This window comes from Bombina bombina, chromosome 6, assembly GCF_027579735.1.
Source record: "Bombina bombina isolate aBomBom1 chromosome 6, aBomBom1.pri, whole genome shotgun sequence".
Lineage (NCBI taxonomy): Eukaryota > Metazoa > Chordata > Amphibia > Anura > Bombinatoridae > Bombina > Bombina bombina.
In genome coordinates, this window is record NC_069504.1 from 742229784 (window position 1) to 742255892 (window position 26109).

The 26109-nt window shown below is 37.7% G+C and overlaps 1 protein-coding gene across 3 annotated transcripts in view; it reads right to left on the reverse strand.

The window, feature by feature from the left end:
- ANK1 (ankyrin 1) overlaps window positions 1-26109 on the reverse strand; it is a 789047-nt gene that overhangs the window by 210667 nt on the left and 552271 nt on the right. For all 3 annotated transcript variants that reach the window (XM_053717993.1, XM_053717995.1, XM_053717994.1), the window contains 5 exons: window positions 23472-23565; window positions 23311-23389; window positions 13797-13894; window positions 12905-13129; window positions 617-771 (listed from right to left, as the gene is read on the reverse strand). In XM_053717993.1, coding sequence (XP_053573968.1) covers window positions 617-771; window positions 12905-13129; window positions 13797-13894; window positions 23311-23389; window positions 23472-23565 — 651 coding nt within the window. The remainder of the gene's footprint in view (window positions 1-616; window positions 772-12904; window positions 13130-13796; window positions 13895-23310; window positions 23390-23471; window positions 23566-26109) is intronic.

Consider the following 26109-nt stretch of genomic DNA (forward strand, 5'->3'; position numbering starts at 1 on the left):
TGTGTAGTGATTTTTTAAAAATAAAAAATAGTGGAATCTTTTTTTTTTTTTAAACTGCACTAAGCAGTTATCAGGGGTTAAAGTGAGCAGGCGTGAGGCGTTAGGACAAAAACAGCACTGAAAAGTGCCTTTATATTGCGGTCTATGGAAACTGTGTGTTCTCTATAAACATATGTATATGTTTATATACATATATATTTATGTGTTAATATGTGTATATACACATATAAACACATACATATATATATATATAAGCATATACATATATATTTAAATCTGCTGCCCATTGCTGCGTGACTAACCCCATTCACTGCACTAGGTTCTCATGCCGTGTCTGACGGCATGAGAATGAGGCTCCCTTTGAAGCCTATAGAAGCACAATCTTGTGAGGAAAAAGCTACCATGCAATGCGTACGTGAAGTCGCGTTCATATTGCACCTAACTTGTAATACCAGCACATGTTTGCGTGCACTGGTATTATTAAGTGGAGCACAAATATTGCTTTCCGAAAGGGATATTTTTCACTCCACTTGTAATCTAGCCCTTCATTTTCAGTGAATGCCAAATGGAACTCTAACTGGTCTCCTGCTATTGTCTTACCTAATGGTGAGCTTACCTTCATCCATCCCACTCAACGCCTCTTCGAGATATTCCTTTCCGTAGCGGTTCTGATGTTCCTTCCACACTGTTCCATTGTCACTGCGCAAAACAACTAACTCTCGGTCTCCGCGCCCCACTGAGGCGAAATGGGGAATTTCCACCACCACTGGGCTGAAAAGAGAAATTAGAGTGAAGTTAGACTAACCATGACAACCTAAGTAGACATGCAAGGAATTGAATCAGTGCTTAAGAACAAGATCAGTAAGCATAAGCAAAAATAAATGCAACAAAACATCGCATTTCTGTATCCATAGCTGTTTTGAAAAACTAATTTTATTTGCCCTGCCCATAAAACAATGCAGCAGGCATCACACTTATGGCCAGATCACGTGTTGAGTGGTATTTGTGTGTATCGGGTAGTGCTCGTTTTACAAGTTGAAAGTAAACCAAGTTTTCACTCGCGTGCTAACCAGATGCGAACATTAAGCCAAAGTTAGAATATGATGACCGCGTTAAAGGGACACTAAACCCATGTTTTTTTTATTTCATGATTCAGATAGAGCAGGCAATTTTAAGAAATTTTCTAATTTACTCCTATTATCATTTTTTCTCCGTTCTCTTGCTATCTTTATTTGAAAAGCAGAAATGTAAGCTTAAGAGCCGGCCCATTTTTGGTTCAGCACCTGCGTAGCGCTGGCTGATTGGTGGCTAAATGTAGCAAACCAATCAGCAAGCTCTACCCAGGTGCTGAACCAAAAATGGTCCGGCTCCTAACCTTACTTTCCTGCATTTTAAAATAAAGATAGCAAGAGAACAAAGAAAAATTGATAATAGGAGTAAATTAGGAAAATGCTTAAAATTGCGTGCTCTATCTGAACCAGGAAAGAAAAAAATCGGGTTAAGTATCCTTTTAACGTATTCCCCAATAAAAGTCAATGGAGCAAGAAAAGTGGGAAAAAAACTAACAACCTACTCAAGCGCAAACCCGATCGCATATTCTCAAGTGTGCTAACCAGACATGAAAATATTAATATTTCACATTCCAATGCACTTCACATAGAAAAGTATGTTCTATTTATTCATAAATACATATATGATGGTATTTTGGTACTATGTATATATATATATATATACACACAAAACACGGGAGGGGTCAGCACTCTCAGGCCGGACCGGGTACACATCCTATGACCCTGTAACATGCACAGCCCTGGGTGCAAAACAGCACTCTCAGGAAGCTGCACTGTCACCAGAGCCACAGGCAGTTAATCAGCTAAACAGCCACACAATGTAAGCTCTCAATACAACAAACTGCTGATGGATTGAGAGCTTGCATTGAGTGGCTGTTTAGGGATTCAGGTTTTGGAAAAGACCTTGACGTGGTACCTGGGCTTATCCAATTTGGCCAGATGTGGACATTGGAGAGACCAGCAATCTTGTTGTTCCAGTGAGCTGGGACACTGTGAGTTCCCAGTCTGCCTCTATTAGCACAACGGAGTGCTACTATATTTGTGAGTATCCATTTGGCATTCATGTTATTCCATTTGTTCCAACTGTATTACACTAGGAGGCGCCTTTGACTTTGTGATTCCTTTTCACAGAGAAAGTATATATATATATAAAACAAAAAAACAAATGTGATAGTGCACTAAAAAGGATAAATGTCCCAGGTAATCACGGTCGTAATACTCAGCAGGTGAACCTCAGGAAAAAAAAGAAACACATATAGCGAAGTTCTGTGATTATATGAAAATTGCAGAAGAACCAGAAACGGTACTCACATTGTCTAGAGCAGTGATTTGCAACCTTTTTTTTGCCGTGGAACACTTTTTTATATTAAAAAATCCTGTGGCACACCACCGTCCCAAAATTTTACAAAATCACACATTGTAGCCTAATACAGGATATATATACAGTATATATATATATATATATATATATATATATACACACTGTACTGTGCTGTCATGCCATGTCTCCTACAAACTATACATGACATATTGACATTCATTCACAAACAATCATAATGATTGTCTGTGAATGAATGTCAATGTCATGGTTGTAAATGATGCCTGATGAGCCTTTCACATACCTCCCAATATTTAAAAATTTGAAAGAGGGACACCCCCGCACTGTTGTCAGTCTGCAGTGGCACACCTGAGGATCTCTCACGGCACACTGGTTGAAAAACACTGGTCTAGAGCTTCAAAATCAAGCTCTGGATATACATGTACAGTAAGCTCCTAATAGAAGGCAAGGCAAAGAACGATATTCCAGCACCAAAGAATATATCAGAAGTGGTTAAAAAGTATAACAATTTATTTAAAAACAAGTCACAAGGCATACAAAACGAGACTGTCCCAAACATAGACTACTGCAAACAAAAGACTGTGTGTATCACAATGTCCAATGAATGCTGTGTAAGTCTGGTAAGGCAGTGTTTTTCAACCAGTGTGCCGTGAGAGATCCTCAGGTGTGCCACGGCAGACTGACAACAGTGTGACATATTTTTTAAATTTTGCATGTTTTTTACTCTGGGACGTTTTTTTATTTTGAGTGAGATGATGACTGAGGGTAACTGTGCAGCGGCAGCTCGCCTCCCGACCCGTGTTCACACTTGGAAGGAACCCCCACAAGACGTGCCTAGTGCCGGCTCTACCCGCAGCACCACGCGACACTTCAATCCCCCATGCATGCTGGCGCAGCATTGCTCCTCCTCCAGAACAGTATACCATGCTCCACATACAATCTTGTGCTCCACAGATAACACTTTTCCCAGTGCGGGGGTGTCCCTCTTTCAAATTTTGAAATATTGAGCGGTATGTGACAGGCTCATCAGGCAGATAGGCAGGCATCATTTACAACCATGACATATTGACATTCATTCACAAACAATCATTATGATTGTTTGTGAATGAATGTCAATATGTCATGTATAGTTTGTAGGAGGCATGGCATGACAGCACAGTATGTGTGTGTATATATATATATATATATATATATATATATATATATATATATATATATATATATGCTCTATTAGGCTACAATGTGTGATTTTGTAAAATTTTGGGATGGTGGTGTCCCGCAGGATTTTTAAATGTAAAAAAGTGTGCCACGGCAAAAAAAAGGTTGAAAATCACTGTGGTAAGGAACAAGGCTCGCCCCTTTTGTGACGTTTGCTACTTTTCTGCTATGTGCAGAACATTGGAATGTAAAATATTTACTGTAAATATATAGATAAAACCTTTATAAAATATGAATATAGCATTAAATATGCTTTAACATGTGTTCATCTACTTAAAGGGACATGAAACCCAATTTATTTTATTTTATGATTCAGATAGAGAATACAATTTTAAACAACTTTCTAATTTACTTGCTATTATCTAATTTGCTTCATTCTCTTGGTATCATTTGTTGAAGTAGCAGCAATGCACTAATGGTTTCTAACTGAACTCATGGGTGAGCCAATCACAATCAATATATTTATGCAGCTACCAATCAACAGCTAGAACCTAGGTTCTCTGCTGCTCCTGAGCTTTCCTAGATAAAGCTTTCAGCAAAGGATAACAAGAGAAGGAAGCAAATTAAATAATTGAAGTAAATTGGAAAGTTGTTTAAAATTGTATTCTCTATCTGAATCATGAAAGAAAAATTGTGGGTTTCATGTCCCTTTAACTGAAAAGAACTCCAATGCACATATATATATATATATATATATATATATATATGGGGGTTGTATGGGATAATGGGGTCTACAATATTTTATCATTACAGGGTACTGATGCTTAACGTTAATTCCGATTCTGTATAATCCTCAGTGGCAGCAAGTCTATAGCCAGTGTATTCAGGCTCGATAGTAGCCCAACAAATATTATATTACCTTCCTAGCTTATACAGCAATAATAAATAAACTGGCTTAAACGCTTGCTGCAATTTTTGTATTTTATGCGCGTGTGTGTGTGTAATATAACAATTGTGTCTATATGTCCTTTTATCACTGTTAGTAAACAAAATATCAATCATTACGATGCCTAAGAACCGAATGCATATCGCTAAATAGATGATAACAGTGACTGGAAAATAGTCACTAACATTGTTACAATATTATTAAGTACACATCTATGGTTCGCTGTATGGCAGCTCGTAGCTCAGACGGAACCAATATAAAAAGACCGCTGGGTTTTGCGGGGCCTGCGGAGTGCATTTGCCTTCCAGTCTATTAACCAGCAGAGTGCTTACAACATTGCAATGTTTCAGATAGCAAAAACTATAAGAACTATAAAAACTTAGTAATCATTGTTTTAGGTATGAATATAGCTACAGTTACATATCAGTCTAACATTATATACAATGTATTAATAATTTATTCAAAATACATACAGCTATTAATATAAGCGATTATTTGCTACATAGCAAGTGTGTATAAGAAGGAATTTTGACCGATATTATTAAGGTCACAGAAGCACTATTTGGTAACTATTATTATATAGTATCTATATTACACCCACCATTCACACAATTAGGAGAAACCTAATATATCGGATACAATGTGTCATGTATTTTTTGGCACTATGTGAATAATCACTTAAAGGGACAGTCAACCATAGAATTGTTGTTGTTTTAAAAGATAGATAATCCCTTTATGACCCATTCCCCAGTTTTGCATAACCAACACAGTTATATTAATGTACTTTTTAACTCTGTGATTACCTTGTATCTAGGAACCTTCTTCCAGCCCCCCGATCACATGACTGTGACTGTTTATTATCTATTGTCTTAAATTTAGCATTGTATTGTGCTAGATCTTAAATAACCCCCTGTGCCTGAACACAGTGTTATCTATATGGCCCACGTGTACTTTCTGTCTCTTTGTGTTGAAAAGAGATTTAAAAAGCCTGTGATAAGAGGCAGCCCTCAAAGGCTTAGAAATTATCATATGAGCCTACCTATGTTTAGTTTAAACTAAGAATACCAAGAGAAAAAAGCAAATTTGATGATGAAAGTAAATTGGAAAGTCAATTAAAATTTAAAGTCCTATCTGAATAATGAAAGTTTAATTTATACTTGACTGTCCCTTTAAGGCCTAGATATGGTATAATATTTGAGAAGTGCCAATCTTATTATCTTAATACATTAAGTCCACAGCACCATATAGATCCTTAAAAGGACTGTCAACAACAGAATTGTTGTTGTTAAAAAAGATAGATAATATCTTTATTACCCATTCCCCAGTTTTGCATAACCAATACGGTTATAATACAATTTTTATCTTTGTGATTACCTTGTATCTAAGCCTCTGTAAACTGCTCCCTTATTTTAGTTCTTTTGACAGACTTGCATTTTAGCCAATCAGTGCTCACTCCAGGGTAACTTCACGTGCATGAGCTCAATGTTATCTATATGATACACATGAACTAATGCCCTCTAGTGGTGAAAAACTGTCAAAATGCATTCACATAAGAAGCGGCCTTCAAGGTCTAAGAAATTAGCATATGAGCCTATCTAGGTTTAGCTTTCAACTAAGAATACCAAGAGAACAAAGCAAACTTGGTGATAAAAGTAAATTGGAAAGTTGTTTAAAATTACATTTCCTATTTAAATCATGAAAGTTTATTTTGGACTTGACTGACCCTTTACTGTCAAAAGATTTATTAAAGCATAAATACAGACAGATATGCTGCATATCTGTCTGTTTTTATGCTTGAATACATCTTTTTACATTAAGGATCTATATGGTGCTGTTGACTTATTGTCTTATGGTATGAATCTTGCTGGAGGTCGTCAGTTTGTCCAATTTGCACCATCCTCAATGAGGTGAGAACCTGATTGCAGTTCAGCATTTGGATGTTTCATTATCTTAATACATAGCAGTCAGACTCTGACTTGGTTTTAAAGGGATAGTAAACCCCAAAATTTACTTTTATGATTCAGATAGAACATACAATTTTAAACAACTTTCCGATTTACTTCAATTATCAAATTTGCTTCATTCTCTTACTATCCATTGCTGAAGGAACAGCATTGCAGTACTGACAGGAAGCTGCAAATATCTATTTAGCCAATCACAAGAGACAAATGTGTGCAGGCACCAATTAGCAGCAGCTCCCACTAGTGTATGATATGTGCGTATTCATTTTTTAACAAGGGATACTAAGAAAAAGAAGCACATTTGAAAATAGAAGTGAATTTAAAAGTGTCTTAAAATGACATACTCTATCTGAATCATGCAAGTTTAATTTTTAATTTCCTATCCCTTTAATTGCTTACCCATTTTTTTGTCTACTTTAATAAAAGTTATGTTTTATTAATTTTCAAGCCTCACTTTAGTCTAGGCACAGAATACTGCAATATGCATGACTTTCTTTTTAACTCTATCCGAAAACCCTTTTGTTAAATGTTTTGACGCTAGCACCACTCCCAAAAGAGATTCTCATAACTTGGAGACCAATAATATACACCAATTTAATGATAGTAAATGATATATTGGGAGCATGCCTAAAATAGTGCAGCTGCTAGTGTGTTTGTATTCTGGCACGTCTATATATGTATAAATATGCACACACCTATAAACACACACACATATATATATATATATATATATACACACACACACAGACATTTACATATTTAGACATGTATATGTATGTATCTCTATATAGCCTTTTTTCCCCCCCAAGTATTCCTGCAACCGGAAGGGAGGTCATAATAGCGCGGTCCTGCCTTATTTTATCCCAGACATTCTTTAAGTCACTCACAGTGTTCTAATGGCCCCTTTCTCTTAACAATTACTCCTGAAACTACTACCCCTTTAACTTCAGATCATGACCCGTTGTTCTGGTGTTTTTTTTAAAGAAAATGACTTACAGCCTCAGCATTACTAAGCCCCTTAATATTAAAAGTTACAAGTTCTCTCCTTTAAGCTATACATATTTAGGTCACTGAGCAATTCTTTGTAAGTTTTTTTACCATTTTAGCAGACCACCTTTACACACATTCCAGTTTATTTATATCCTTCTGGAGAACGGCAGAACTGCACATAATATTCAATATGAGGTCTAACTAGTGATCTGGAAAGTGAAATAAGAACCTTACTAGTCATGCTGTAAATATCTCTATGTATACAAGCAAGCATTCTACAGCCTTACTTGCTTCAATACTGCTTGTTTACCAGATTTAAAACCCATCTAAAATAATAATTCCCAAGTCCTGTTCCTCTTCTGTGATAGTCAGTAAAGTGTCACTGAGTCTGCAACTAACCTTCGGATTTTTCTTTCCTAAATGCATAATTTTGTGATGTTAAACTTTAGATTCCAGTCATTTGTCCAATGCTCTCATTTTATTCTCTCATCCCACTGGAACATCTACTATATTAAAAATATCCGTGTCATCTGCAAACAGACACTACTTTCCTTGTAGCTCTTTTCTGATAAATAGGTTAAACAAAATAAGCCCTAGAACTAAGCCCTGAAGAACACAACTAATAACATAAAGCTAGATTACAAGTTGTGCGTTCGTGTTTTAATGCTGAAAAAAATGGCAATTTCATTGTTAAAATAGCACCGCAGCCATTACAAGTCTTGTCGGTATAGCTGTACCGCAAGCCTTTTAGTCTGTACCACAACGTCAGTCCCGCACACGTAAAAATTACGTATGTTATGGGACTTCCAAAGCGCTGCCATTACGAGTTTTGCGGTCAAGCTAAAAAGCTTGCGTTGCAGCCTATACCGACAAGATCCGTTCCGCAATCTAAAAGCAGTAGTTATGAGTTTTACGCTACAGAACTGTAACATAAAACTCATAACTAAACACCCACCTACCTATTAACCCCTAAACCGAGGCCCTCCCTCATCTCAAATACTATATTAAACTTATTAACCCATTATCTGTTGCTCCAGACATCGCCGTCACTAAAAATAATTATTAACCCCTATTCCGCCGCTCCCCGACATCGTCACCACTATAATAAAGTTATTAACGCCTAAACCGCCACCCTCCCGCACACACTATTTAATTATTATTAACCCTTAATCTGCCGTCCGCCCACATCGCCCCCACTGTACTAAAGTTATTAGGCCCTACACCGCCGCCACTAACTACCAATTAAATAAAACTAAACTACATATTAAAAAATCCTAACACTACTCTAAAAATTACAAAGTATCTAATAAAAAAAAATAAAAAAGACTAAATTACGAAAAATAACAAACACTAAATTACAAAAAATAACAAACACTAAATTACAAAAAATAACAAACGAAATTATCCAAAATAAAAAAGAATTACACCTAATCTAATAGCCCTATAAAAATAAGAAAGCCCACCCAAAATAAAAAAAAACCTTAGTCTACAATAAGCTACTAATAGCCCTTAAAAGGGCATTTTGAGAGGCATTGCCCCAATGATATCAGCTCTTTTCCCTGAAAAAAATACAAACATCCCCCAACAGTAAAACCCACCACCCAACCAACCCCCCAAAATAAAAATCTAATTCTAAAAACACTAAAATCTACCCATTGCCCTGAAAAGGGCATTCATATGGGCATTGCCCTTAAAAGGGCATTTAGCTCTTTTGCTGCCCAAGCCCTAATCTAAAAATAAAAACCCACCCCAAAACGAAAAAAACACATTACACAAAATAACAAATGATCAAAAATAATAAAAATGATTCCTATTCTAATACCCATTTAAAAAAAAAACCACCCCAAAATAAAAAACCTAATTTAGAATAAACTACCAATAGCCCTTAAAAGGGCAGTTTGTAGGGCACTGCTCTAAGTTAAACAGCTCATTGCCCTTAAAAGGGCATTTAGCTCTTTTGCTGCCCAACCCCTAAACACCCAAAAAACCCTTAAAAAACCCTAACAATAACTCCCGACGATCCACTTACAGTTTTTGAAGTCTTGAGCGATCTTCATCCAGACGGCGAGAAGTCTTCATCCAGACGGCCTCTTCTATCTTCATCCAGGCGGCATCTTTTATCTTGATCCCGGCGGCGTGGAGTGGGTCCATCCTGAAGACATCCGGCGTGGAGCATCCTCTTCATACGGTCCCAGCCATACACTATACACTGAATCTTCAATGCAAGGGAGCCGTTTTTAAAATGGCGTCCCTTGCATTCCTATTGGCTGAAAAATTTGAATCAGCCAATAGAAATTAGAGCTGCTAAAATCTTATTGGCTGTTCAAATCAGCCAATTGGATTTAAGCAGCTCTCATTCTATTGGATGATGAAGATAGAAGAGGCCGTCTGGATGAAGACTTCTCGTCGCCTGGATGAAGATCGTTCAAGCGGGACATCAAAAACTGTAAGTGGATCGTCGGGGGTTAGCATTAGGTTTTTTAAGGGTTTTTTTGGGTGTTTTTTTTTTTTTTAGATTAGGGTTTGGGCAGCAAAAGAGCTAAATGCACTTTTAAGGGCAATGCCCACACAAATGCCCTTTTCAGGGCAATGGGTAGATTAGTTTTTTTTAGATAGTTTTGTTTTAATTTTGTGGGTTTGGGGGGTGGGGGTTTGTAATGTTAGTGGGTCTTTGTAAAAAAAAAAATCAGGTAAAAGAGCTGTTTAACTTAGGGCAATGCCCTACAAAAGGCCCTTTTAAGGGATATTGGTAGTTTATTCTAGATTAGGTTTTTTATTTTGGGGTGTTTTTTAAAAAATTGGTATTAGAATAGGAATAATTTTTATTATTTTTTATAATTTGTATTTTTGTGTAATTTTTTTTTTTTTTTCGTCTTGGTGTGGGTTTTTATTTTTAGATTAGGGCTTGGGCAGCAAAAGAGCTAAATGCTCTTTTAAGGGCAATGCCCATACAAATGCCCTTTTCAGGGCAATAGGTAGATTAGGTTTTTCTTTATTTTTATTTTGTGGGTTTGGGGGTTTGTATACTGTTAGGGGGTGTTTGTTTTGTTTTGTAGCAAAAGAGCTGTTAACTTTAGGGCAATGACCTACAAAAGGCCCTTTGGTAGTTTATTATAGATCAGGGTTTTTTTATTTTGAGGTCTGTTTTTTTTTTTTTTTGTTTGTTTTAAAAAGGGTATTAGAATAGGAATAATTTTTATTGTTTTGTATAATTTGGTTTGTTATTTTTTGTAATTGTAGGTTTTTTTAATTTTTTTTAATTTTAGTGTTTTTTTATTTTGTAAGGTTTAGTTTAAGGCAGCTTAGATTTTATTTCACAGATAAGTTTGTATTTATTTTTACTAGGTAGTTAGTAAATAGTTAATAACTATTTACTAGTTAGTCTACCTAGTTAAAATAAATACAAACAAACCTGTGAATTAAAAATAAAACCTAAGATAGCTACAATGTAGCTATTAGTTATATTATAGCTAGCAAAAGTTTTATTTCACAGGTAAGTATGTATTAATAATAATAATAAAGAACAAGAGGGGCGCCTCATGTGTGCATCAATATATCCATATATGTGATATCAAAGAAAAAAAAAACCAAATGTGTACTCACAATTGGCCCAAGTACACTTATGTACTAGTTGGAGCCGGCCGGTATCTTCAGGTGTACCAGCTAAACCTCTCCAGGTGCAGAGTAGATAGTGCAGGGGGATCTTTATCACAATATGTGCTGATGGATGGTCAGAAGCAGTGTGTAAAACTGCTATAGAAGGTAATGAACCAAAGCTTGCATAAAACAAGTTCAGTTTATTAAAACAAATATTGATAAGTTTAAAACAATAGCAAGCAAAATTTAAAATCATGCAACGCGTTTCTCAACCTAGCATAGGTTGTTTCATCAGGACTATCCATCAGCACATAATGTGACAAAGATCCCCCTGCACCATCTACTCTGCACCTGGAGAGGTTTAGCTAGTACACCTGAAGATACCAGCCAGCTCCTACTAGTACATAAGTGTACTTGGGTCAATTGTGAGTACCCATTTGGCTTTTTTCTTTGATTTCACATATATGGATATATTGATGCACACATGAGGCGCCCCTCTTGTTCTTTATTATTATCCATACAGCTCTGGCTTTGTCTATGAGGAGGAGAGCAGCCTAACTAATTGCTTCATTGTGAGATCATCTGGTTCTACTGAAAGGGTTAGCTGGTACACCCTAAGACTCCAGCCTGCACCTACCAGTACATAAGTGTACTATAGTCGCATGTGAGTACCCACTTGGCTTACTTGATTTACATCACTATATAGCATATTGATATGCACATGAGGCGCCCCTCTTGTTCTCTTTATCTTTTAAGTATGTATTAAGTTTTAAATAGGTATTATTTATTTAATAATTGTAACTTTAGTTTAGCTCTATTTTAATTATGTTAAAGTTAGGGGGTGTTAGGGTTAGGTTAGGGTTAGGTTTTGCGATGTGGGGGGCTGGCGGTTTAGGGGTTAATTGGTTTATTTAGTGGTAGTGATGTGGAAGGCCAGAGGTTTAGCGGTTAATACCTTTATTTAGTAGCGGCGATGTCGGGGAGAGGTGGCATAGGGGTTAATAACTTTAATAAAGTGGCAGCGATGTTGGGGTGCGGCGGAATAGGGATTAAAAACTAATATAGTGGCAGCGATATCGGGAGCAGCAGATTAGGGGTTAAGAACTTTATTTAGGTGGCGGCGATATCGGGAGCGGAAGATTAGAAGTTAATATTATTATGTAGATGGCAGCGATGTTGGGGTCGGCAGATTAGGTGTGTTTAGACTCAGGGTTTATGTTAGGGTGTTGGGTTTAAACGTAACTTTTATTTTCCACATAGACATCAATGGGGCTGCGTTACGGAGCTTTTCATTCTGCAATCGCAGGTGTTAGATTTTTTCTAACCCCCTCTCCCCATTGATGACTATGGGGGAAGTGTGCGCGAGCACGTCAAAACAGCGCTTGAATTGTGTGCGGTATGGAGCTCAACGCAGCCATATCGCACACACAAGCCGGCTATTTCAAAACTTGTAATGGCTGCGCTATAGGGGGTTAAATAACGCAACTTTTGTTGCGTTTTTTAATTTCCCTATAGCGCGCATAACTCGTAATCTAGCTGTATGCTTGTTGTTGAAATCTAGATAAGCTACATCTATTGTTCCACCCTGGTCTAAAACTTTGGTTACATAGTCAAAGAAGTCAGTTAGATTAGTCTGACATGATGCTCTGTATATTACAGCCAATGCAAATACTAATATCAGTAAAAGGGTCATTGTTTAATTGCTCTGCTGAGGGTAATAAGTACATTTTTTTCAAGCAAGATGCCCTACAAGGGGATTGACAGGAAGTGCATGTTGTGGTGGTGGTGGGGGGGCATTTTCTACATATACGAAGGTGTATTAAGGATTCCCTGTCATTCCCACCTTAGGAATTGTGCCCCCGTTGGTCCCAGAGCAATGATCCTGCTGGTTAGACCCTCTTCCTCACCCAGCGGTGGGGGGGTGTTGAGCTTCTGAGGTTTAACTAAGCGGCAGGTGATACGAGTTGGGGCTGCGCAGGTCCTGGGAGGAATGACGACACGTAGACCATTGTGCCGACTTCCACGCATAGAGCCACCACGGGCATCCACCATAAAGCTGACCAGGAACCTGCCAAGAAGAAAACAGTGTCACGCTGCATCTCTGTGTATGTCACCATTATTCTGACTGTTAATAGTCACCATGACAATATAAATATCTATGTGCAATGCTGCCAATAAAAGCATTTGTCCCTGTTACACATTGTGATACACAACAGGTACCTGTGATAATCTAACTATAACTATATTGCTAATCTAGAATTAAAACTAAAATTGTGCACTACACCTTCTGTTCAGGGGTGTGTTTAGGTTTTGTGCTGCCCTAGGCACTGAGAAATATCCAGCTCATTTTTGCCTCATATGTTTCTCACAAATGTGCAGAGAAGTTAATTGTTCACTTATTCCTGCCAAACACATAAAAAACACCCAAAAGTTAATATACCCTTTTCTGAGCCTCCTTTAGACTGTTATAAAACATTTCTATGTAGAGTATAAGAGTGACAAGGCATCGTTAAACCAAACTGTTCTTCAAAATTTGATACCCTCAAATTCTCTGTCCAACTGTTGAGAATGTAACACGTGTATGTGATTCAAAGTCACACAAAAAAACATTGCTAATTGAGCTTATCAAACCATGAAATGACTATGAAAAGACTACCAATGAGATTTAACCTTATGTCAGTATGACCATCACTGTAGTTCTGCCTTCCAAGTGTTATCTGGTTCGTCTTACTTACCCGGTGTGGACCGGGCTGGCCACTGGACTGATATTATCTGAGGTTTCTGTAGCTGGGCTGCTGGGGATTAATGATTCTTCATCAAGTTCTCTAGACAGCTGAAAACAGAAGAAGTCCCTATTAGATAAAGTAAGCAACTAACTGATGCTACAATGGCAACTTGCTTCAAAGTTCAAAGCAAAAATTACATTTTCATGATACATATAAATATTGCAATTTACTTTTATTATCAAATTTTCTTGTTTCTTTTGGTATCATTTGTTTGAAAACATACCTAGGTGATGATTAAGATCTAAAAACATTTGCCTCTGCATTAAAGCTGATTTAACAATGTGTTTAACCTTATTGTAAAGGTTAAAGAGTTAATAAAAACATAGTTAAAGGGACACTGAACCCAAATTTTTCCTTCCATGATTCAGATAGAGCATGCAATTTTAAGCAACTTTCTAATTTACTCCTATTATCAATTTTTCTTCATTCTCTAAAAATTGGGTTTAGTATCCCTTTAATTGCAACTAATAGTGTAATGATACTTTTAGGTCTCTTTAACGTACCCTGTAGGACATTGGGGTTTAAAGCAGCTGGAAGCGATCCTGATCGCTTCCAGACGCTTTCCGGTTATTGCAGTGATGTCTCAATATCGAGGCATCTTGCAATAACACCCCTTGGCCATCCAATGCAGAGAGAGCCACTCTGTGGCCCTCTCTGCACCGGACATCGATGGCCGGTATCGTTGGTGGGTGGGAGCTTACGTGGGAGGCGGGTGGGCAGCCATCGATGGGCAGTATGACGTTGAGGAGGGTGGGATCGTCGGGGGCACGCGCGCGTGCACGGGGCGGGGGGCGTGCACGAGTGGAAGTGGGTGGGAACGGCTACACTACAGAAAATGTAAAAAAAAGTAAGAGAGTGGGGTAATATTTTATTAAAAAAAAAAACATCTAAGGGATCTGGGAGGGGGTGGGGGGGTTGGTCTTTGGGGGGGGTAGCTACACTACAGAATTGTTATTATTTTTTAAAAAAAAAACAGAATTTATGTTTACCTGATAAATTTCTTTCTCCTACGGTGTATCCGGTCCACGGCTTCATCCTTACTTGTGGGATATTCTCAATCCCTACAGGAAGTGGCAAAGAGAGCACACAGCAGAGCTGTCCATATAGCTCCCCTCAGGCTCCGCCCCCCCAGTCATTCGACCGACGGTTAGGAGAAAAAGGAGAACCATAGGGTGCAGTGGTGACTGTAGTTTACAAAAAATAAATTTAAACCTGACCAAAATGCCAGGGCGGGCCGTGGACCGGATACACCGTAGGAGAAAGAAATTTATCAGGCAAACATAAATTCTGTTTTCTCCTACATTGGTGTATCCGGTCCACGGCTTCATCCTTACTTGTGGGAACCAATACCAAAGCTTTAGGACACGGATGAAGGGAGGGAACAAGTCAGGTAACCTAAACGGAAGGCACCACTGCTTGCAAAACCTTTCTCCCAAAAATAGCCTCCGAAGAAGCAAAAGTATCGAAGTTGTAAAATTTGGCAAACGTATGCAGTGAAGACCAAGTCGCTGCCTTACAAATCTGTTCAACAGAAGCCTCATTCTTGAAAGCCCATGTGGAAGCCACAGCTCTAGTAGAGTGAGCTGTAATTCGTTCAGGAGGCTGCCTTCCAGCAGTCTCATAAGCCAACCGGATGATGCTTTTCAGCCACATCAAGATTGTGTAACAGACGTTCCTTGTTAGAAACTGGATTAGGACACAGAGAAGGAACAACTATTTCCTGGTTGATATTCTTATTGGGAACCACTTTTGGAAGAAAACCAGGTTTGGTACGTAAAACGACCTTATCTGTATGAAACACCAGATAGGGTGAATTACACTGCAAAGCAGACAATTCAGAAACTCTTCTAGCAGAAGAAATAGCTACTAAAAACAAAACTTTCCAAAATAGTAACTTAATATCTATGGAATGTATAGGTTCAAACGGAACCCCTTGAAGAACTGAAAGAACTAAATTTAGACTCCATGGAGGAGCCACAGGTCTGTAGACAGGCTTGATTCTGACTAAAGCCTGTACAAACGCCTGAATATCTGGCATGGCTGCCAGACGCTTGTGTAACAAAACAGACAGAGCAGATATCTGTCCCTTTAAAGAACTAGCTGACAGACCTTTCTCCAATCCTTCTTGGAGAAAAGATAGTATCCTTGGAATCCTAATCTTACTCCATGAGTAACCCTTGGATTCGCACCAGCAAAGATATTTCCGCCATATCTTATGGTAAATTTTCCTGGCGACAGGCTTTCTAGCCTGGGACAGAGTATCTATAACTGATTCAGAAAACCCACGCTTAGCTAGAATCAAGCGTTAAATCTCCAAGCAGTCAGTTGCAGAGAAACTAGGTTTGGATGTTCGAATGGACCTTGAATTAGAAGGTCCTGCCTCAAAGGCAGCTTCCATGGTGGAACCGATGACATATTCACCAGGTCTGCATACTAACTCCTGCGTGGCCACGCAGGAGCTATCAGAATTATCTTGGGCTATATCTTTAAGCGTGATTGTACGGTCCTTAAGCTGTTTGGACGCTATGGCACACTTCACACATAAATTTAATGGGGGAACCACCTTGGCCTTTGAACATACAGAACATAGGTTATCTGAAGGGTCAGACATGTTTGACAGACTTAAACAGATCTTCAATGCAATAAAAATTATTTTTGACAAAAACGTTACTGTGTCTTTAAATAATAAAAGTGCACACTTTATTACTAAAACATAAAAAAAACATCAAATAAACATCCGATTTTAATGAAATTTTCACCACATTGTCTTAATGCTTTGAAAGGATTGCACACAAATTTTCAGACCAATTAACCCCTTAATGCCCAAACCGGAGCTAATAACAGCAATTAACCTGTTAAAAACACTACAGTACTATGCCACAGCTTCCACTGTGGCCTTTACCTTCCTTAGGGATTATTTTAGTAGGAAATAAGCCTCTCTGGAGTCTTTTCTGATTCCTCTGGACTCCCCACGTGAAGCTGCATGAACTGCCTAAGCAAAACAACTGCAATTGAGGCTTGAAAATGAGGCCTCCTCCCTCTTCATTCCAGAATAGGTGTCCAAATAAGTGCCAGGCGCAAAATAAAACCCCAAAAGTGTTTTAAAGTCTGAAAAAACACCTTATTTATAGTGAAAACATGCTAAAAAGCAATCGATTTAGCCCACAATAGTGTCAACCAGCATAGAGCCCTAATATAAGCCATAATTTTATACAGAGTCTAAGAAAAATGGCTTACCTATCCCAGAGGGGATTGCTGACAGTCTTCTAGCATTACTAGGTCTTGTTAGAAAAATGACTGATCATACCTGAAGCAGTTAAGCCTGCAAACTGTTCCCCCCAACTGAAGTTCTCTGGTTTCAACAGTCCTGCGTGGGAACAGCAATGGATTTTAGTTACTGGTGCTAAAATCATATTCCTCTCGGCAGAAATATTCATCACTTTCTGCTGCAGAGTAAATAGTACAAGCCGGCACTATTTTAAAATAACAAACTCTTGATAGAAGAATAAAAAACTACAACTAAACACCACATACTCTTTACCACCCCCGTGGAGATGCTACTAGTTAGAGCGGCAAAGAGAATGACTGGGGGGGACGGAGCCTGAGGGGAGCTATATGGACAGCTCTGCTGTGTGCTCTCTTTGCCACTTCCTGTAGGGATTGAGAATATCCCACAAGTAAGGATGAAGCCGTGGACCGGATACACCAATGTAGGAGAAAAAGCTTTTTATTTTTAGTAAATTGGGTAGCTGCCAGTACCCAAGATGGCTACCCATAAGGTAGAGGGGGAGGGATAGAGAGCTGTTTGGGGGGATCAGGAAGGTTGGGGGCTAAGGGGGGATCCCTTATTTTTTAAATACCTTTTATTTTAGTACTAGCAAGGACAATTGTGGGGTGGGGTAGGGAAGAGAGCTGTTTGGGAGGGATCAGGGGGTGTGATATGTCAGGTGGGAGGCTGATCTCTACATTAAAGCTAAAATTAACCCTGCAAGCTCCCTACAAGCTCCCTAATTAACCCCTTCACTGCTGGGCATAATACACGTGTTGTACGCAGCTGCATTTAGCAGCCTTCTAATTACCAAGAAGCAACGCCAAAGCCATATATGTCTGCTATTTCTGAACAAAGGGGATCACAGAGAAGCTTTTACAACCATTTGTGTCATAATTGCACAAGCTGTTTGTAAATAATTTCAGTGAGAAACCTAAAATTGTTAAAAATGTAACGTTTTTTTTTCATTTAATCGCATTTGGCGGTGAAATGGTGGCATGAAATATACCAAGATGGGCCTAGATCAATACTTGGGGTTGTCTACTACACTACACTAAAGGTAAAATTAACCCTAGAAGCTCCCTACATGCTCCCTAATTAACCCCTTCACTGCTGGGCATAATACACGTGTGGTGCGCAGTGGCATTTAGCAGCCTTCTAATTACCAAAAAGCAATGCCAAAGCCATATATGTCTGCTATTTCTGAACAAAGGGGATCCCAGAGAAGTGTTTACAACCATTTATGCCATAATTGCACAAGTTGTTTGCAAATAATTTCAGTGAGAAACCTAAAGTTTGTGAAAACATTTGTGAAAAAGTGAACAATTTTTTTTATTTGATCTCATTTGGCGGTGAAATGGTGGCATGAAAAATACCAAAATGGGCCTAGATCAATACTTTGGGATGTCTTCTAAAAAAAAATATACATGTCAAGGGATATTTAGGGATTCCTGAAAGATATCAGTATCCCAATGTAACTAAAACTAATTTTGAAAAAAAGTGGTTTGGAAATAGCAAAGTGCTACTTGTATTTATGGCCCAATAACTTGCAAAAAAAGCAAAGAACATGTAAATATTGGGTATTTCTAAACTCAGGACAAAATTTAGAAACTATTTAGCATGGGTGTTTTTTGGTGGTTGTAGATGTGTAACAGATTTTGTGGGTCAAAGTTAGAAAAAGTGTGTTTTTTTCCATTTTTTCCTCATATTTTATAGTTTGTTTTATAGTAAATTATAAGATATGATGAAAATAATGGTATCTTTAGAAAGTCCATTTAATGGCGAGAAAAACTGTATATAATATGTATGGGTACAGTAAACGAGTAAGAGGAAAATTACAGCTAAACACAAACACAGCAGAAATGTAAAGATAGCCCTGGTCCTTAAGGGAAAGAAATTGAAAAATGGCCTTGTCCTTAAGGGGTTAATGACAATAAGTGCATGAATGTAAAAAAACAAAAACGCATTCTATACTCATGTGTGGTATATTCCTTTTTTATTATATCAATAAAAACATTAATAAGCTAGTAACATAAACACATATAAAATATAAGTCCCTATGCTAACAAAGAGAACACAGACACTCAAAGTCCTTTACCGCCTGCAAACTGCAGCTATAGAGCGTGTGGAGACATGTGACCTACCATGATATGCTCTGCAGGTTGTGTGCGCAAAAACAGCTGTCATTACAACAGTGATGTCGTCTAGTAAAAAACCTTTTTGTTTAATACAGTAAACTGTAAGATGCTTCTAATGTAAATGAAATATGGAGCATTTTAGTTCCCAGAAGCACGTCCCTGTAGGACTATCAGATCTGCTCTTTATATATAGAGCAGTGTTTTGTACTTATGTAGAACAGGCTATATATATATATATAATACAGTACATCCCTAAAAACTTTTAGTGTACTTAAACATGGATTTACCTTAAGCATATATTAAACACACAACTGAATTGCTCATAAACCACTACACTTAGATGTACATAGTAAAACCAATCACTGTAATGTATTTTTCCCCATTATTATGTTGCATTATTTTCCAATACATTACATTGAATTTTTTCTTGGAGTGGGCGGTTGCCCCCAGAGAGATTGTAATGCACAGTTGTGAGTATCTATAATGTGTGTCTGTATTAATGTTCTGTGGTTAACAGCAGGTTCAGTAATTTTAGGTGTGCTGGATAATTAAAGGGATATTAAACCCAATTTTTTTTATTTCCTGATTCAGATAGAGCATGCAATTTTAAGCAACTTTCTAATTTACTCCTATTATCAATTTTTCTTTGTTCTCTTGGTATCTTTATTTGAAAAAAGGTGTTCTAAAATAAGTCTCGACTTGTAAGAATGCGGGACCTGCGTCACTTCCGGTGACGTGAAATCAGCTGTTGGAGGTGTGTGGCGCTCACTGCGCATGCGCAAGTGGCCCAACCTCTCAAAATCAGCTGTTTCAGCAGCAGCAAAGGGTCAAGGAATTATATGGAGATTAGCCTTTATTGCGCACATGCTACAGACACACTCCGCGCATGCGCACAATATCAGAGGATCCAGGATTTATACAGGCGAGTTGTCTTCAGTGCGCATGCGCGCGGCTACGTACAATGGGGTGAAAAAAAAACATACAGCTGTTTCAGTAGCAGCAAAAGGTTGAGGAGTTATATGGAGATTAGCCTTTGATTTGCATGCGCTTGCGCGCGGTGACGTACAATGGGGGTGGAAAAAAACCACCATACAATTTGAAATATTTAAAAATATGTGAATCTCATATGATCAACTCTTAAGGTATATGGTGGATTCCATTAAAAAAACTTCATGTATAGTGTCACGTGGCCCCACAAAATCTAACGGTTGTGTCTGCATAGAGTGATCATAAATTTATTTAAATCTGTAAATGGTTCATTCCATAAACCTTAGGTCCAATCACTCTATGCAGACACAACCGTTAGATTTTGTGGGGCCACGTGACACTGTACATGAAGTTTTTTAATGGAATCCACCCTATACTTTAAGTGTTAATAATTTGGGATTCACATATTTTTTATTATTATTTCAAATTGTATGTTTGTTTTTTTTTCACCCTCATTGTACATCACCGCGCGCATGCACACTGAAGGCAACTCGCCTGTATAAATCCTGGACCCTCTGATGCCGTGCGCATGCGTGGAGTGTGTCGGTAGCTCATGCGCAATAAAGGCTAATCTCCATCTAATTCTTTGACCCTTTGCTGCTACTGAAACAGCTGTATGTTCCCCCCCATTGTACGTCACTGCGTGCATGTGCACTGAAGACAACTCACCTGTATAAATCCAGGATCCTCTGATGCCGTACGCATGCGCAGAGTGTGTCGGTAGCGCATGCGCAATAAAGGCTAATCTCCATATAATTATTTGACCCTTTGCTGCTACTAAAACAGCTGATTTTGAGAGGTTGGGCCCCTTGCGCATGCGCAGTGAGCGCCACACACCTCCAACAGCTGATGTCACGTCACCGGAAGTGACACAGGTCCTGCATTCTTATAAGTCGAGACTTATTTTAGAACACAGGAATGTAAAGCTTAGCAGTCAGACCATTTTTGGTTCAGCACCCTGGAAAGCGCTTGCTGATTGATGGCTACATTTAGGTGAAAATTAGAAAATTGCTTAAAAATTGCATGCTCTATCTGAATCATGAAAGAAAAAAATTGCACTTCATATCCATTTAAAGGCACGTGAGTCAAAATACATTTTCAGTGTCTATTCTCTTATAGACAATATCACTTTCCACTGGTCTCATGTCCTGTTTGGAAAGTTGGAGCTCCGATCATTAGAAATGTTGACTTGCTTTTTTAATGGATGAAAAGAGATGGATAGATTAGGAAGTCCAGAGAAGCAGGACATTTATATTAGGGGCTCTGTGGAATTCAGTTCCTGTCTGTATACGCAGAACATTGGCTTCTATGGGGCAACCATATACAAAAGACACTATGTTCTCATGTTAACAGTGAGATACACCTTATTATACTTGTAGCCATTTACCTAGCATATGTGTATAAGGCTCCAACTAAGTACCACAAATCAGACATCTGCATTTAAATTCTGAGAAAATCAAAATGTACTAACTTTGCTGTATTTTTTTGCATTTGTTTGTTTCGTTCATGTAGTTAAACCCTTTCCTCTAGAGGCGGGAAATACTTTAAATTTTAGTTTTACACTAAGCAATAGAGATCCAGCAATAACCTTGTCAGCTGATTGATTCAGGTGTCAGCCAATAATTATTTAATAAGTTTCAATTTTGTTCTTAGCCAATCCTAACGCAATTACAAAAAATAACAAACTGTTGTTTGTGCTACTGATGGCTTGTTGCACTAGCAACTATTTAAACTTTTATTTGTTACACCTGCTGCCCAGCTGTCTCCTCTGCTGCAGCCCTAAAGACGTTCCCCATGGAAATAAAAGGTTAACAAATTTATGTTAATGAACAAATACTGTTGTGGAAATTCGGCTAAACTGGATGATCTCATAAACTAATTTTGGACGAAACTAAAGAAAATTATATTCCGTAATAAATTATTTGTCCGAAACTATCTTTTTGTCTGTGCCCACGTCTACAACAAATAAAAAAAAAAAAAACACCTTTGCTAATTGCCAGAACTACCAGAATTATAAACTTCAAAAAAGTAAATGAAAAGAAAATCCACAAAATTATAATAATAATAATCACAAACTACTTTGCTAATTACAACAAGCTACAACAAATTACCAAAAATATAACAAAGTACCACAAACTACTACAAGTTACATTCCTAATTACCACGACTACCACAACATTCATTGGCAATTATCATAAACTACTACAAACTATCACAAAGGGCCCCATTTATCATTTGACAGGCAGACAAGGCTCCCAGAGAACCCCTTCACCCGCATTCCCAGCAAACAGGCAGCAGACGCTATTCATCTGCCTCCAGCACTACTTATTGCACAGGGAAGTTCTTGTGCAGTGCTGCCCCCATCTAACACATGAGAGCACTGCCAGTGAAACACCCTGAATGAGTGAACCATGAGAGGTTAAGAAGCTGCTGTCTTACTGCAAAGGCTTTAAAAGGGACAGTTTAAAATTAAACTTTCATGATTTAGATAGGGCATGTAATTTTAAACAACATTCCAATTTACTTTTATCATGAAATTTGCTTTGTTCTTTTGGTATTCTTAGTTGAAAGCTAAACCTAGGTAGGCTCATATGCTAATTTCTAAGTCCTTGAAGGCTGCCTCTTATCTGAATGCATTAGACAGTTTTTTTTTACATCTAGAGGGTGTTAGTTCATGTGTGCCATATAGATAACATGGTGCTCACGCCCGTGGAGTTACTTAGAAAAGGACACTGATTGGCTGAATTGCAAATCTGTTAAAAGAACTTGCAGTCTGCAGAGGCTGAGATGCATTTAATAACAAAGGTAAAAAAAATTATAATATAAAAGTGTTGGTTATGTAAAACTGGGGAAATGGATAATAAAGGGATTATCCATCTTTTTAAACAATAACAATTCTGGAGTAAACTGCATTTGCAGCTTGATAAATGGAGACCAGTAATTATATATAGGTATTCTTTGTAATTAGTGAGATATGCACTTATGTAAAATAATGACAGTGTATTTATGCACATATGGATATAGCTATATTATGGGTTTGACCAAGTGTAGTATGCGGTGTAGCCCTTACAGGTTCTGGCTCCTCTTCTTTTAGTACGACTGTCTCTGGAGTCACACAAGGAATTCTGGGTATTGCAGGAGACTCCACTCTGCACATAACAGGTAAAAAAAAAGTCTTTAGTATCTAAATACATAATATAGCAAAGAAAGGCCATTGTTAAGTTTACTCACACAGGATCCAACTTGGGTACAAACTCAACATCTGTGTCTTCATCTGGCTCACGGGGGCCCGGATGTGGTGGTCTGAAATCCGGTGGCTCCTCACCTAAGGAGATAGACACAGGAGGAAAGAGGGATGGGGAAGAGGGCTCACTTCCAAACAGATCATGCACACCACCTAAATGGATTTCTGCACACCAAGGTGAGATACACTCTCTCAAAGGATAATTAAATACTAAATACATTTTATAAGCATAGTATGGAGGTTATTCCCTGTCTTCCTCTAAACATGGTTGCCATGATGTTGAAATCTAGCTTTCACTGTATTCCAGTGTTGATGTGTTTGTAAACGTGCAGCAATTATCCTTCAGGTACCTGCAGTGAATCCTAGGTTCCAAAATGGCTGCAACCATAAGTGAGGTACATGAAATGTATTTAGTGCTTAATGTTCCTTTAAAGTTACAGATAAATATGAGCACAAATAAGGGCAAATAGAACAACATTGCCAAATATAAAACGCTCACACTTACACAAAACATATACACATAAGAAACATACACACAGAGCAACATGCTTACAAACACTCATGTATATAAACATATATAGAGACACAAATGTCTGCATACAAACAGACTTGTATACATATATATATACTGTATATATATATATATATATATATATAAATGTATATACACACAGATTTAATTATATCTCATGTAATGGATCACAGTGAAATGTGAGCTGTCAATGTTACATAACATAAGGGGTGCAATGATCAATATACAAATATTATAATGAAATGCTACAGATTATGTTAATGACATGGAATGTGATATTTATATTAATATGGAGACATCACATTGATAGGAATCAGTTATACCACTGAGATGTAATAATGCTAATTACTGTATTTTTGACATATAGGACTTTTTTAAAAAGCTATTTAAATGGCCTCCATGTTATATTACAGATATGCAATTCTTAGTGTTAGTTATGCGGAATTCTATGAAAATTGATTGTGTCGTATATACCAGTGTGTCTAATATATTGTAAAATATTGTGTATGGCGATAGCACAAAAATGGTATCATTATAGCAATACAGAGATATGTATATACATGTGATTATGCTGATGACATTGGTGTATGTACCTGGGATGTGATTATGTTAATGATATGGAGAGGTGTGGCTATGAATATATTATATTAATCATAGAGAACCATGGCTGTTTTCTGTACGCTAATTATATGGAGATGTGTTGCCTATAGGTGATTAACTTAATCATATATGATATGGACAGGTGTGGCTATGAATATATTATATTAATCATAGAGAACCATGGCTGTTTTCTGTACGCTAATTATATGGAGATGTGTTGCCTATAGGTGATTAACTTAATCATATATGATTACGTGTTACAAATAATATACTATTAATATGAAGATATGTGAATAAAACATGAATATGAAAATTATGTAGGCAGCTAGCTATGACTAAGACATAATAATGTTTATAATATAGGCATGTTTAACCTTCATAATATTGAATAAAAAAATATTAGACATAAGAAATATCCAATTGTGGTATATATGTGATTATTTAAATAATATATATAACGTGCAGTTTTGTTATTAATAACAGTGAAATAAGTTATATATGTTATATATGTAATTATTTAAAGGGACATTTAACTAAAAAAAACATAATTTATGCTTACCTGATAAATTTATTTCTCTTGTAGTGTGTTCAGTCCACGGGTCATCCATTACTTATGGGATATATTCTCCTTCCCAACAGGAAGTTGCAAGAGGATCACCCAAGCAGAGCTGCTATATAGCTCCTCCCCTCACATGTCATATTCAGTCATTCGACCGGAAACAAGACGAGAAAGGAGAAACTATAGGGTGCAGTGGTGACTGGAGTTATAATTTAAAATTTAGAGCCTGCCTCAAAAAGACAGGGCGGGCCGTGGACTGAACACACTGCAAGAGAAATAAATTTATCAGGTAAGCATAAATTATGTTTTCTCTTGTTAAGTGTGTTCAGTCCACGGGTCATCCATTACTTATGGGATACCAATACCAAAGCTAAAGTACACGGATGATGGGAGGGACAAGGCAGGAACATTAAACAGAAGGAACCACTGCCTGTAGAACCTTTCTCCCAAAAACAGCCTCCGAAGAAGCAAAAGTGTCAAATTTGTAAAATTTGGAAAAAGTATGAAGTGAAGACCAAGTTGCAGCCTTGCAAATCTGTTCAACAGAGGCCTCATTCTTAAAGGCCCAAGTGGAAGCCACAGCTGTAATTTTTTCAGGAGGCTGCTGTCCAGCAGTCTCGTAGGCTAAGCGTATTATGCTACGAAGCCAAAAAGAGAGAGAGGTAGCCGAAGCCCTTTGACCTCTCCTCTGTCCAGAGTAAACGACAAACAGAGAAGAAGTGTGTCGAAAATCTTTAGTTGCCTGTAAGTAGAACTTCAGGGCACGAACCACGTCTAGATTATGCAAAAGACGTTCCTTCTTTGAAGAAGGATTAGGGCATAACGATGGAACAACAATCTCTTGATTGATATTCCTGTTAGAAACAACCTTAGGTAAAAACCCAGGTTTAGTACGCAGGACTACCTTGTCTGAATGAAAGATCAGATAAGGAGA